The following is a 13,184-nucleotide window of genomic DNA, read 5'->3' on the forward strand; positions in this document are numbered from 1 at the left end:
TCTACGCGGTCGCCAAGAATGGCACAGAAGTCACGTTCCAGATCAAGGGCGTCAACTGGTTCGGCATGGAGACGTACGTACTCGACTCGCACAATCTGGATGCCAGGTTGAACCTTTTGTTTCTAGGGGCATGCAAGCACCCTTTGGGCTCTGGGACAACGACCAGAATGGCACGACTGTGGTACGTTCGACATGCCTCTCCAGATTGTGCATCTCACAAATGTGATTCTAGTACGAGATTGCCAAATTCCTCGCCAACAACAAGTTCAACTCGGTGCGCGTGCCCCTCTGCGTCTCGAGCATCCTCGAAAACAAGCCGCTCGAAGCGTCGATCGTCAACCGCGTCACCAACCGCGCTCTGGATCTGACGTCGTTTCTGAGCTTACTCCAGACCGTGGTCCAGTCGCTCGGGTACCGCCAGATTTCCGTCATGCTGTCCATGCACACGCTCGACCTCATGAACCGTGGCGGGTCGCTCTGGTACGGCTCGACGGTCAGCGAAGCCCAATTCCTCAAGTCGATCGACATGCTCACGGCCGCGCTTTGCTCTGACAAGTACTGGAACATCCTCGGCGTCGACGTCAAGAACGAGCCATGGGAAGGCACGTGGGGCACTGGCGCCAAGAACGACTTCAAGCTCGGCGCTGAGCTCATTGGCGCGCGTATTCTCAAGGGCTGCCCGAAGTGGCTCGTCTTCGTCGAAGGCGTCAACGCCCAGAACGACGTGACGCTCGACGGCCAAGCCTTTGCATATTACGACTGGTTTGGCGGCGGGCTCCAGAAGGCCGGCGCCTTTCCGGTCGTCCTTCCGACCGCTGAGAAGCTCGTGTATGCACCCCACTACTACACGCCGGCGGTGTTTCCGCAGTACTACCTCTTTGGCGGCGGCAAGGTCGGCGCCGGCAACGCGATCAACGGCTACGTCGAGCTCAGCGACGAGAAGCTCCTGGGGCGTGTGGCCCAGACCATGCACCAGATGTTTGGCTACCTCAACGACAAGAAGGACATGGCGGTCGTCCTCGGCGAGTTTGGCGGCCTCTACACCAAAGACGCGCACCCGATGAAGACGACGCAGCGCTGCACCGACTTTACGATCAAGACGATTCTGAGCGAGAATTACGCTGGCGGGTACATGTGGTCGCTCAACCCCGAGTCCGCGTACCAGTACAACCCGGCCGATACGCCCGGCAACTATGTCGAAGGGCTTGTGAACGACGACTGGCGGTCGGCCAACCTTCCGTTTTTGAAAGCCATGCAGGCCATGGACGCGATGAAGGACCTCAAGATGATGCCATGCTTCCCGATCGAGTAGAGACGAGATCAAATGCATCTATGTTTGTGCTGAGTGGCATGTCCAAGTCCGCGTGGCTACCGTGGGCGAGCATGAGCACAGGCCGACTACAGCTTGGGCGTTTGAAACATAGAGCATCTTGCATCTCAAACGTAATACGAGTCGGAACAGCATGTTCTCGGGACGCTACATACAAGGTTCGTGGGCGCCGCCAGCAGATCTCCCGGCTCTGGCTTCCGTGGAGGGGCGGTTGCCCGGGCTAGCCGCTAGGGGTAGGTTTGGCGAACCGGTTTTCCGACCCGATCGAACCGTTGATCGCTCGGGCTTTTGGGCCACGCGTTCGCACGTAGGTCACCAGTTACGTGGTTGGTATAGACTGGAAGCTCTCCTTTGTATCAAGAATACCATTACACTATCAACTTGATATTGTGCTTTTATCACGTAATTTTGCCGTTTGAAATATGAAATGACCAAGTGCATTTTATTGCTTGTGCACATGTAGTCTCTGGATTAGAGCTCAAATGTATACGAGAGGACCGCGGGCGTCTCCTTGGCGTCGCTCGCCTTGGCCTCGTCCTGCTCGTTGGCATCGTCGTTGGCCTTGCCATCGTCGTCGGCGTCTTTCTCTTGTGCGTACTTGGACGTAGCAAAGCCCGACGGCGCGCCGCGAAGCCCCGCAAAGTACGTGACCGTCTTGGTCGGGTTCGTACCGCGATCTGTGCCCGTCTGCGTCGCATTCTCCGTCGGCAGCCACACTTGGGCGTCAACGTCCATGCGAAAGTTGCTCAGTGTCGTTTGGGCCGACGTCGTTTTGCACTAGAATGTCATGAAAAATACATCCAAACTTTCTCAAAAAATCGCAAAAAATCTCAAAACATAGGAAATGCGTACGTTGCGTAGGTTGGCCACGCGGAGTGCACGGCGTCGCAGGCTCCACTCGTTCCAGTCGTACGTGACGTCAATGTTCTTTTCCACAAAATGCACCGGCGTGCTCGTGCTCGCGTCGACCTTGAGGACGGCGTGGGGTGCCAGCAGCGGGTGTACGTGCGCCTTGTTGTTGAGCAATTTCATCAAGCTCGCCATCGACGTGTCGGGAAAGCTCTCCTATAAAGTGAGAGGTTCAAACATGACATATGAGAATGATGTTGTCGACTTGGAGGCGGAGAAGGTAAATGAGCTCTGGGCGGTGGACCACGAACGCGTGCACCGCCGAAATGTAAATGTCGGGACTCGCCATAAAGTCGCTGAGCGCCCGTTCGTTGACGAATACGTGGTACGCGTTGCGGTACTGGATGACGCCAAGCGACGGGTCACCCGGCAAGAGCAACCCTAATCACCGATAAAAGTCTATCTTTTTTATCGAGTTGGGATACCGCCACGCTGCACGATTGTCCACGGGCAGTACCCTTGGTACTCGAGTGGGAGCTGCATAAACTCGGGCGTCGAGTCGACCGACATGCGAATCGGTACGTCGTCGACCGCGGCACTTTCGTCGCCTAATGCAATAGTTGAACCCCATGACAGTCTACTGGAGTATGTCTACCGTGCGCCGACACGACGCTCTCCTTGCGGGTTGTCGTCGACGACGAGGTCACGAGGTACGCTTGGTTGTCGGGCTCGCTGTGCTCAAACCACTCTTCTTGCGGTGGCATACCAGCGCGCTTGGCCTTGAGGATCCATTCGGATTGCTGTCCCAGGGTCCGCGTATACGAATCCTTGAACTCCATCAGCCTAATTTCCGAGTATCGCATAAGAAAATAATCCAAATCCGACAAATAAGACGCTACGCTTTGATGGACCGGGACCGCGCGAGGAGGAGCTGGTGCTCGACCTCGAGTTCGTCCCACGCTTTGGAGAGCGCTTCGAAAATCGGGTACACTTGGCCTTTGGGCAGCGACGTGCGCGACCCCACGAGTCTACAACTCGGATGACACTATTTTCGCATAGAAAAATAAGGTACGATTTCAGCGTGTGAAGCTCGGTCTCGAACGCCGTGATGAGGCGGCCAATCTTGTCGGACGACACGTCAATGTCTTCGTGGAGCGACTGCATGTACGACAGAAACTGCCGCTTGTTGTTGAGCTCCTCTTGCCATCTGCCGACAATCTAAGACAACTTGTACATTGATGTGTGGACATACCGTTTGAGGTTGGCGACCCCCGACGCCGACTGCGCATTGTAGTGATGAATGTGCAATAGCACTTCGGTGTAGTCGGTGCAAATCTGGTTGACCTCGTCGACTTCTTGCGCCACGCTCGTGGAAATGGACGTGACGTTGTCACGAATCGTGTCTAGTCGATAGACAAGTTGTCCATAGTTGTACTAGGTTGGTGGTAGATACCAATGGAGAGGACTATGCCGGCCCCGCCCTTGCCGATTTCCTTGTTGAAGAGGCGGATACCCCCGACGATGTTGGCCAGCTCCTTGAGTTGGAACTTCTTGTCGTCGGGCGACATGCTCACAAACGACTTGAGCCTACACGAATCTCAAATATCGTTGTGCGATTCACAAAATATCGAAACGGTACCCAATGCGAGGAAAGACGCTTTCGAGGGCAGCAGCAACTTCACGCTCAATGTTGCGGTCGTTGGCCTTGTCGGCGTCCGCGTGGACCATGAGCAACGTGAAAATCTAGAGCACATGTCAAACCATAATATATGTTTCAAAAGTCAAAATGTCGGAATCCAACCTGCCGATAGAGCGTCGTGAGTGCCTCAAAGTCACTCGTGCCCGACGGCTGGAGTGCGACAATCGATCGGTGCAAGTTGGCAATCTTCTTTTCTTTCATGGCCGACGCCTTCTCGACTTCTTCCTACGTAATATTCATTCGCATAATTTGGGATTCCAATATGCACGAATATATATAGGGCCATACTTCGTGTTTGACGTAGCACAAGTCAAAGTCGAGCTGCATCTTGATCGTCTCGAGCGACGGCGAGTCCTTCCGGAGGAGCATGTCGACGCTGCGCTGCGTGAGCTCCGCGAGCCCCGCAGCATCAATGTCGCCATCGAGACAAAAGACATTGGAATTTTCTTGGACAATCTAGGACATCGCAAAAAACAGCGAAAATCAACGAATATATTTCCGCAAAATGCCACAAAAATCGTACTGTGCGGCAGATGAACGCTGCGAGCGTGTCCGAGACGACGACGCCTTCGTACTTGCAGCGCGCGATGATGTCGGCGACGACCTTGCCGATACGATCCAGCATCTTTGTCGCTTCTTTGGATGTACGTCCGATGAAACCGGGCGTGTAACCTCTGCGCCAAAACGGCTCGGATTGGTCCAAACTCGCGTCTTTTCGAGCCAATCCAAGGGCGAGTCCGTTCTTTCGCCGACTTGTCCGTAGCTAGCAACCTGCCGGACAACGACAACCAACAAGCTCGTGGACTCTACGAGGTGCGCAACTCCGTCATCGAGCCCCTGATCGAATGGCGGCTTATGGCCCTACGCGGTCGCGTGACGTTTCATTGGCTAAATATCTGGCCCTAAACGCATATGATTGGTTGAAATGCTTGAGACATCGCAGGTGATTGGCCATCCCCGCAACCTTCGGACACATTGCAATCTTCGGCCAACGCCACCACGAACGATGCAGCGAGTGTACGACCTGGTGGTCATGGGCGGCGGCAGCGGCGGTATCGCGTCCGCGCGCCGGGCAGCCACGTACGGCAAGAAGGTCCTCGTCGTCGAGCGCGGGCGCCTCGGCGGGACGTGCGTCAACGTCGGCTGCGTGCCCAAGAAGGTCATGTACGCGGCCGCCGACCTCGCCCACAGCATGCGGCACGACGCGCCGGCGTATGGCTTTCCCGCAGTGCCCAACACGACGGTTGACTGGGCCACGCTCAAGCAGCGCCGCGATGCCTACGTCACGCGCCTCAACGGCATATATTCCCGGTGCGCCTCGCCGTGTCTGCTACGATCGCTCAAACTTGTACCTACATGTAGCAACCTCCAGGGCTCGGGCGTCGACTTTGCGCAGGGCCTGTGCAGCTTTGGCAGCGACGGACGCGTTCAGATTGATGCGACGCCGCTCGACGTATACGATGCAGCCATGCGATGCGATCTCGTGACGAATGGATATAGGCCGAGGCGACAAACGTGCTCGTGGCCGTCGGCGGCCAGCCCGTCATGCCCGACATTCCAGGCATCGAGCACTGCATTAGCTCGGATGGTTTCTTCGAACTCGACGAGCGCCCGGCCCGCGTCGCGGTTCGTACACGTCCTAGGAGATGACCCGACTCATGGATGATGCGTAGGTGGTGGGCGCCGGCTACATTGCCGTCGAGCTCGCCGGCGTGTTGCGCGGCTTGGGCTCGGACACGACGATCTTTTGTCGCCAACAAGGCGTCCTGCGCTCGTTCGACGTACGTCGATGCTCCCTTGCCGTGCTCTTGCCATCATGCTACATGTCATTTAGGACATGCTGCAGGCGGTCCTCCACGACGCCTTCCAGCGCGATGGCATCACTTTGCAGCCGCACAGCACGATCGCGCGCGTCGACAAGGTAGCTTGCTCGTCCTCATCGTAGCGTAGGTTCACGCGGCATGCGTAGGACCCGACGACGGGTAGTCTCAGCGTGACGACGACGGCGGGCGAGCACCATAGCGGCTTTGACTGTGTGCTTGTGGCTACGGGCCGCACACCGATGACCAAGGGTCTGTATGAACATTCTCAACGTCTAACCTCACTCGAAACGTAGACCTCGGCCTTGAACATCGCGGGATTCAACTGTCGCCCAACGGCTTCATTCCTGTCGACGCCTACCAAGCGACGAGTGCCCCCGGTGTCTTTGCGCTCGGCGACGTGGTCGATACGGTAGACTCTGTCATCCTGTGGTCAATAATGTCATATCTCACGGTTCTAGGCGGCGCTAACCCCGGTCGCCATTGCAGCGGGTGGACACGACTCTCGTCAAGAGTTCATTCCCGCTAACATTGATGCATAGGCCGGCGCTTGGCCGATCGCCTCTTTGGTGGCCTCCATGACGCCAAGGCCGACTACACCAACATTCCATCGGTAGTCTTTAGCCATCCTCCGATCGGTACACCCCAAGCACGTCGTATTCAGCGTGTTCAAACTTGTGTGTACTGTAGGTACGATCGGTCTCACCGAGCAAGAAGCCCGCAAGGTCTACCGCGACGACGAGCTCAAGGTCTTTGTGCATATGATAAGGGCTAGGTGAAACCTGCGGGGTAGGTATACAGCTCCAAGTTTGTCAACATGCACTACTCGTTGTACGAGCACGCGCACGAGAAGCCAACGACGGCCATGAAGCTCATCTGCGTCGGCCCCAGTGAGAAGATTGTCGGACTGCACGTCATTGGGCGCGGCGCCGACGAGATGCTGCAGGGGTTTGGTGTCGCCATCAAGGTAACCTTCAACTTGACGTTGGAGAATTCAAGGTCGATGCGTAGATGGGGGCGTGCAAGAAGGACCTGGACGCGTGCATTGCGATTCACCCGACGGCTGCCGAAGAGTTGGTGACGCTCGCGCCGTGGGGCTTGTAAACACTGTAAAATTGGATTTTTCTGGGGATTTTTCTCGGATTTTTTGTTGAAAGTGCTGGAAATGCTTGGCAGAAGGAATGCTTCTGGCAGTCCCGTTCGATGGAAGCGGGGATGCAGCGCCATGAACAGAAGATGGGTATCCACGACGCGTAGCCTCCCCCTTGACCCATGACAACAAATATATATGGACCGACGGCGGCGCCATTTTTGTTTGGCTCAGGCCCATTGTGACACATATGTGTAACTGGCTGGGCCGAAAAGAGCCTAATTTAAAAATCAAATAGTGTATGATGCGTCATGGTATCGTCATCGTGTGCACGTCCATGCACGCGTGGTTCGTAGTCGCAACCTACGAGTCGTGCTCATCGACGGTATCCACGCGATGCGATTGCGTCATCGATCGAGCGCGTGTCCATGGCAAGGCTCTCAATGCTTGCCATCCTGAAGTGTCGCGATGCATCGGGATGTTTCATGCACACTATTTGCGTGCATATGTTGAAATTCGGATGTGAAACGAGGACGAGATTTTAAAATTCGGACATGGCCGGTTTGGCCAGCCGGAGAACGCGCAGTCGCCATTTTCATCAACTGCATCTCCCGACCGCTCCATCCCCATCAGCATGGCGACGCATGCGCAGTACGCAATGAGCGACGATGGCATGAGTGGCATCGGCAGTGGCGGCCGCTACACAGGTACATGGAGCCATCGTCTCGCACATGCTCACGTGCGCATGCAGCGGCGAACGCCAAGAAGCGGCTCGTGCGCAAGATCCAGCAGGACAGCTTGAAGCAGCTCGCGCTCTCGACGACGGCCGTCCTCGTGCGCGCGCCAACGAACCCGTACTACTCGTACCACATGACGATCACGTCCGAGTACTACAAGCAAAAGTGGATCGTGTGCCACCGCTACTCGGAGTTCCATCGGCTCCGGAAGCGCATTCTCGACCAGCTCGAGATCCACATGAAGATGAGCTGCGCGTACTGCAAAGCGCTGCATGGCCAGATCGCCAAGTTTGACTTTCCTGGTCGTTCGAGCATCTTCAAGAAGGTCGAGGTCGCGGCGCAGGTCACTGCGCGCACAAGTGGCCTTGAAGACTTTGTCGTTGCGCTCGCCCAGTACCTCAGCGCCGAAGGCATCACGGTGCACTGCAAGAACATCCTCTCGATTCAAGTCATGGTACGCACCGCCGTCGCCACGTGGACGCTCAGTCTCTTGCTGCATTAGACAAAGGACTTTTTGCAGTTCCCGCTCGCCCACGAAGAGCAGCATATTCGCGCGATCAAGTCGCTCACGTACGTCGACCCGCGCGACGTGCGCGTCGACACGGACTCGTGCCCGATCTGCCTCAACGACTGGGGCGAGCTCGACGGCAACCAGCTCGTGCTCTCGCTCTGCGGCCATTTCTTCCACGAGCACTGCATCAACGAGTGGTACACGACGCGGTTCGACTGCCCCATGTGCCGCCAAATCGCCGGCACCTAAGCCCTCCATGCGTCGACTGGCACTGGCCCTCGCGATCGCAGCGAAGAAGGCGCCAGTATCCTCTACATTTTGCTATCTAATACCACCGGAATATACAAGTCCGTTGTACATCCTCTTGAGCTATAGACTGTAGAGCTAGAAGATTTCATAGACACTATGAGCATCACAAACCCACGAGGCAACTTCGCGTTGCAAGGCGCAAGCGCTAGAGTTGCCTACGGGCTGTGATTATCTTGGCGAAAGTGGACTCAGCCTGTTCCTAGCGAGAACAACAGAATCGCCCGCGAGAACGGCATGTACTCAGGTAGCAAGCAACGTGTTGTGGGCGTGGGCGATACGAGCCGCTTGTGCACTGGCGCGCCGACCCGCGAGGGCCGCTGGACCTGGCAATGTGCATGGACTGTCACATGCCACTGTGTGTGATCCAGCCCCTGTTCCCTTGGCCTCGCCGAGCGTGGCGGCGGTTGCTCGGCGCAATGGTGTCAGTCATGGGCGGCTACCGGTCGCTCTGTGCTACTCGGGCTTGGTCGGCTACTACATGTACTGCCCAGCTCGAGTGAGCTGGTCGAGCGCAATCATCAGCATCAACATGGCTGCCAGGATGACGTAAACGGCCGTTTTGTATCTTGACTAGCAGCCAATCAGAGACCGGCATTTCCAGTTCATTGCCAGCAACTACGCAAACCTTGCGCAAACTTCAAGCATCTTGGCGCGGCCTGTAGTCGGTCGTCGCCAGTCGCCGATTCGGTTTACGATGCACAAGCAGGTCGTGAGCGCTGCGTGCACGCTGCTATTGGCGCTGCTGCTCTGGCCGCGGTCGGCGCCGTACGCCAAGACGACGACGTTGCACTTTCCCGCGCACGCGCCACTCGCCGCCGCGCCGCCGATGGCCGCGTACGCTGGCGGCCGCTACACCTTTGGTCGGTGGAAGCATGCGATTGCTGACGTTGGCTTCCACAGCCACGATCCCGCGAGCGACGTTCTGGATGCACTCACCTCCAGCTTCCAGACCAAACTCTGGCACTACACGAGCGTCGACACACCTCGCTTCTTTCTCGGGTTTGCGTTTGTCCAGCTCCAGTACGTCTCGGACGTCTTCTTGTACCTGGTTGACAAGGCGAGTATGGAGAAGCACGAGTACACAGCGCGCCGTCCGGGCACTGTCGGCCTTGCGTTCGCTGCGTCGTCGATCGATGCGCACCAGTGCACGGTGTTCTCTGCCTCGACAGTGCTCGAAACCAACGAGACGATTGAAGCGTGCTACGTTGGGGGTGCGTGGCAGCTCCGCGCCAACGTACCGCTGACCAGTGCCAACGGGTCGACCACACGGCTTGACATGGAGATGGCCCTTCAGCGCGACGAAGCTCTCACGCTGCTGTACCCGCTGGCTGACGACCCAAGGCGGCCAGCGTATGTACACAAGGGCGCCGGCAGCGCCGCAACCGGTCACCTCCAGTTTGGCGCGAGTCACATGCCGCTTACGCGCGGACTCGGCGCGATCGACTGGACCAAGAGCATGGCGCTGCGTGAGACGACGTGGCATTGGGCGTCCGCTAGCTTCTTTGACGACGACGGCACCGCGATCGGCATCAACTTGAGCCAGCACGTGTACGACGTCGATGGCGCGTCCCAGGAGAATGCCATCTGGGTCGACGGCCGTGTGTGTGCGCTGCGCGGTGTCCAGTTTCAGATTCCAGATCTGGATCCGGTCAAATCCAACTGGCGCATCACATCGATCGCGCCGACGTCCCAAGACAATGTGACGCTCGTGTTTACGCCGGCCGGGGCACGCCGCGACGACGCCGGCGTGCCATACCTCTTGCACTCGCGCTTCGTGCAGCCGTACGGCACCTTTTCAGGACGCATTGTCTGCGCAACGGACGACAATATTGTACACGATATCACCGTGGACAGTGCGTTTGGCGTCGTCGAAGATCACTTTGCGCTCTGGTAACGTCGTCGCTCGTAGTTTCGTCTCGTCAATTGTGTGTATTTTCTATTTGCTCTATTTGTTCCAAGTGTTGTGAGCATCCAGTACGTAGTGGTTTGGCGCCAAGTCAACCGCTAGTGTACATTGTAACTGGTTTCCATTACATAGACTGGGGTAGAGCCTACGAGCACTCTCCGTTGACGCTTTCGCTCACTCAGTGGGTCGTGATGGCACAGCGGTTCATTTTGCACGTTTGTGAATGCAGCGACGATGCGCTCCAGAGTTATTCTAGTGTCTTGAGAATGCTGTGTTGACTTGGAGTAGGAGGGCCATCGCAATGTACGACGAACGGTCGCATCAGCTTCAAAATCAGTCGGTCGCCTAGATACGTTGATACGTTATCGAGGTCGTAAGCGCGATCGTGTACGCTGGAACCAGTGATAAGAAGCCTGTGCCGTGAAGCACAGCAGGTCTGTTCTGTGATGACGTAAGAGCAGCGCAATGATTTTATGTTCGGGAAACGACTCAGCGACAACGTGAGCCCTCATATGCACCGTGAGGACACCAATGTGACCAAGCAAGGCTTGTAGCTCACTGAGTAGGTGCCGTATTAAGTCTCTAGGGAATGAATCGAGGGTCCGTCGTGTAGTTTGTTGCACGACGATTGCTCGTCATTTGGGCTTCGTTGTGCAGCTCGTTGGACGACGATGCGAGTGTAATGGCCGCACTGTGTCCTGCGACGTCGGTGCGTGCAGCAAGAACGATATTGCACAGGTGACGACGGGCAAGACCAATGACAACCTTTATGGCATTCTTGTTTGCTTTTAACAGCGAGACGTAGGAACCTTAGCGCCCGACCCAAGCACCCACGTCCTTTGCAAGCACTCTTGCGTGGTACTCGCAGTAGGACACAAGGTCGTTGGACACAACGTGACAGATACGACAGTGCCTTTGAATCGACCCGTCCCCCTACCTGATGCGACGGGGGGAGAGCCAGAAAAGAGGCCGCGATGGATGCGTCGCGGTGATAAGCTCCGTCCGTCGCAACAACGTTCTTGGATTGCGCGGCGAAGTACTATGTTGCATCTTGTTCGCGCTTGGCCTCGTCGTCGGCTACGCTATGGGTACTGTAAAATGCACGAAAATGAAAACCTCACACCGGCGTTTGATTGTTGAGATACCACACACATACGTTCTGTTCTTTTCAAAGAGACCCCATCTGCTGACCCACGTCGGTAACAGAGCTACTACCTCATGATTAGAGAGACGCTGCGGGAACGCTCGTGCACGCCTCTCCTAGAGGACTCTCGGCAGCAGGTCGGCTTCAAGCGGCGGCAACACGGTGCACGCTCGGTGTTGCAAGTGCGAGGTTCGTAGGTATCGCAGTGCGAGTTTGCTCGAGAATACCACCGGCGCCACATCAAGCCTTCCATTCCGACGGGCCCACCCCCCCTCAATTGCTCAAGGTCGCAAGTGTCGCGGTGGGATTGAGCCTTGGTATGCAGCCCTAGCCCTGTGCCCGCGACACGCAGGGCGGACGAAATTTAGAAGCGCGCGTCTGATTGGTGCTTCGAAAATCCGGCTGTTTCACTTTGCACATTTTGAAAAAACCAACTTGGTGTTTGTATGGACAGAGCGGCACCGAGCAAAATGCAACCGGACAGGATACGCCGCAGGGACGGCGCCATGTTCACATTTTGAGATTACGTCCGAGATGGACCGACCCAGCCAGCTGTACGACGACAACACCGACGGCGTCCGCGGCAACAGCTTTGCGTACAGCGCGCCGACCCGCCACTCGTCGTCGTCGCACCACGGCGGGGGCACGCGCGCGTCGCTCATCGAGCGCAACATCATTGCCGCCCCGCTCGATCCGCGCGCTGCCGAGAACACGATGCGGTCGCCCCACAAGGCCTACAAGGGCCGACTCCGGGTATTGTATATATTTTTCTTCTTCGTTGAGAGTAGTGTCTAACCACATGGGCTAGAGGTGGCCGGGTGTCCTCTTGCTCGTTATGATTGTCGGCGGCGCGATCGCAGCGATCGCATACTTTAGCGTCTCGAAAGGCCAGGAAGCCCACGACCGAGCCTTTGCGGTACAGAAGCGACTGGCGAAGGAGCGGGCGATTGCCGACGGGTTGACGAGTGGGTCGGACGAAGTCGACGTGGACGACGACGGCCAAGTCAACAACCCCAAAGTGTACCCGCAGAGCTCGTGCCAGCAGCCCGACTACCAGAGCAAGAACGGCAAAATCTACGCGGTCGCCAAGAATGGCACGGAAGTCTCGTTCCAGATCAAGGGTGTCAACTGGTTTGGCATGGAGACGTACGCCCTTCACATCTGGTACTCTGAATGCCCACATTCATTCTAGTGGCCTTCGCTCCCCGTTTGGGCTCTGGGACAACGAGCAGAACGGGACCACTGTCGTACGTACTCCATATCTTCGCAACCCACAAATCTCACAACAATGATTCTAGTATGCGATTGCGCAATTTCTGGCCAAAAACAAATTCAACTCGGTGCGCATCCCGCTCTGTGTCGAGAGCATCTTGAACAACAAGGCGCCCCAGCTCTCGATCATCAACCGCGTCACCAACCGCGCGCTGGATCTCACGTCGTACCTTGGGCTTCTCGGGTCTATTGTCGAGTCCCTTGCCTACCGCCAGATCTCCGTCATGATTTCCATGCACACGCTCGACTTGATGAACACTGGCGGGTCGCTCTGGTACGGCAAGTCGTTGACGGAGGACGAGTTCCTCAAGGCCATCGACATGCTCACGGCCGCGCTTTGCTCTGACAAGCACTGGAACATCCTCGGCATTGACGTCAAGAACGAGCCGTGGGAAGGCACGTGGGGCACCGGCACCAAGAAAGACTTCAAGCTCGGCGCCGAGCTCATTGGCGCGCGCATTCTCAAGGGCTGTCCGAAGTGGCTCGTCTTTGTCGAAGGCGTCAACGCCCAGCACAC

At 56.9% G+C, this 13,184-nt stretch overlaps 6 protein-coding genes across 6 annotated transcripts; 5 read left to right on the forward strand and 1 right to left on the reverse strand.

Annotated features, from left to right (window-relative positions):
- Positions 1–1,475, forward strand: SDRG_12185 (hypothetical protein). The gene is made up of 3 exons (XM_008618248.1): positions 1–73; positions 127–181; positions 233–1,475. Exons 1-3 carry the CDS (start codon positions 66–68, stop codon positions 1,310–1,312), a joined length of 1,143 nt encoding a protein of 380 aa, XP_008616470.1. The 5' UTR covers positions 1–65; the 3' UTR covers positions 1,313–1,475.
- A 287-nt stretch (positions 1,476–1,762) lies between these two features.
- On the reverse strand, positions 1,763–4,503 carry SDRG_12186 (hypothetical protein; the record flags this gene model as incomplete). Its single annotated transcript, XM_008618249.1, has 13 exons — positions 1,763–2,107; positions 2,183–2,395; positions 2,445–2,620; positions 2,665–2,787; positions 2,814–3,022; positions 3,079–3,207; positions 3,252–3,397; positions 3,449–3,582; positions 3,633–3,766; positions 3,819–3,922; positions 3,981–4,103; positions 4,167–4,334; positions 4,402–4,503. The coding sequence occupies 13 exons, from the start codon at positions 4,501–4,503 to the stop codon at positions 1,802–1,804; spliced, it is 2,067 nt and encodes a 688-aa protein (XP_008616471.1). The 3' UTR covers positions 1,763–1,801.
- A 357-nt stretch (positions 4,504–4,860) lies between these two features.
- SDRG_12187 (glutathione reductase (NADPH)) lies at positions 4,861–6,830 on the forward strand. The gene is made up of 12 exons (XM_008618250.1): positions 4,861–5,189; positions 5,241–5,331; positions 5,379–5,504; positions 5,552–5,659; positions 5,713–5,799; positions 5,848–5,950; positions 5,995–6,110; positions 6,160–6,190; positions 6,241–6,336; positions 6,389–6,447; positions 6,492–6,665; positions 6,710–6,830. Exons 1-12 carry the CDS (start codon positions 4,885–4,887, stop codon positions 6,800–6,802), a joined length of 1,389 nt encoding a protein of 462 aa, XP_008616472.1. The 5' UTR covers positions 4,861–4,884; the 3' UTR covers positions 6,803–6,830.
- A 515-nt stretch (positions 6,831–7,345) lies between these two features.
- On the forward strand, positions 7,346–8,398 carry SDRG_12188 (hypothetical protein). The gene is made up of 3 exons (XM_008618251.1): positions 7,346–7,495; positions 7,540–7,979; positions 8,028–8,398. The coding sequence occupies exons 1-3, from the start codon at positions 7,423–7,425 to the stop codon at positions 8,283–8,285; spliced, it is 771 nt and encodes a 256-aa protein (XP_008616473.1). The 5' UTR covers positions 7,346–7,422; the 3' UTR covers positions 8,286–8,398.
- A 576-nt stretch (positions 8,399–8,974) lies between these two features.
- SDRG_12189 (hypothetical protein) lies at positions 8,975–10,290 on the forward strand. Its single transcript, XM_008618252.1, has one exon. It carries the CDS (start codon positions 9,040–9,042, stop codon positions 10,237–10,239), a length of 1,200 nt encoding a protein of 399 aa, XP_008616474.1. The 5' UTR covers positions 8,975–9,039; the 3' UTR covers positions 10,240–10,290.
- Positions 10,291–11,929: 1,639 nt separating this feature from the next.
- Positions 11,930–12,895, forward strand: SDRG_12190 (hypothetical protein; the record flags this gene model as incomplete). The annotated part of the gene is made up of 5 exons (XM_008618253.1): positions 11,930–12,148; positions 12,204–12,541; positions 12,588–12,642; positions 12,694–12,833; positions 12,883–12,895. 5 exons carry the CDS (start codon positions 11,930–11,932, stop codon positions 12,893–12,895), a joined length of 765 nt encoding a protein of 254 aa, XP_008616475.1.
- Between the last annotated feature and the right edge of the window lie 289 nt (positions 12,896–13,184).

Source organism: Saprolegnia diclina (assembly GCF_000281045.1).
Source record: "Saprolegnia diclina VS20 unplaced genomic scaffold supercont1.47, whole genome shotgun sequence".
Classification (NCBI taxonomy): Eukaryota; Oomycota; class Saprolegniomycetes; order Saprolegniales; family Saprolegniaceae; genus Saprolegnia; species Saprolegnia diclina.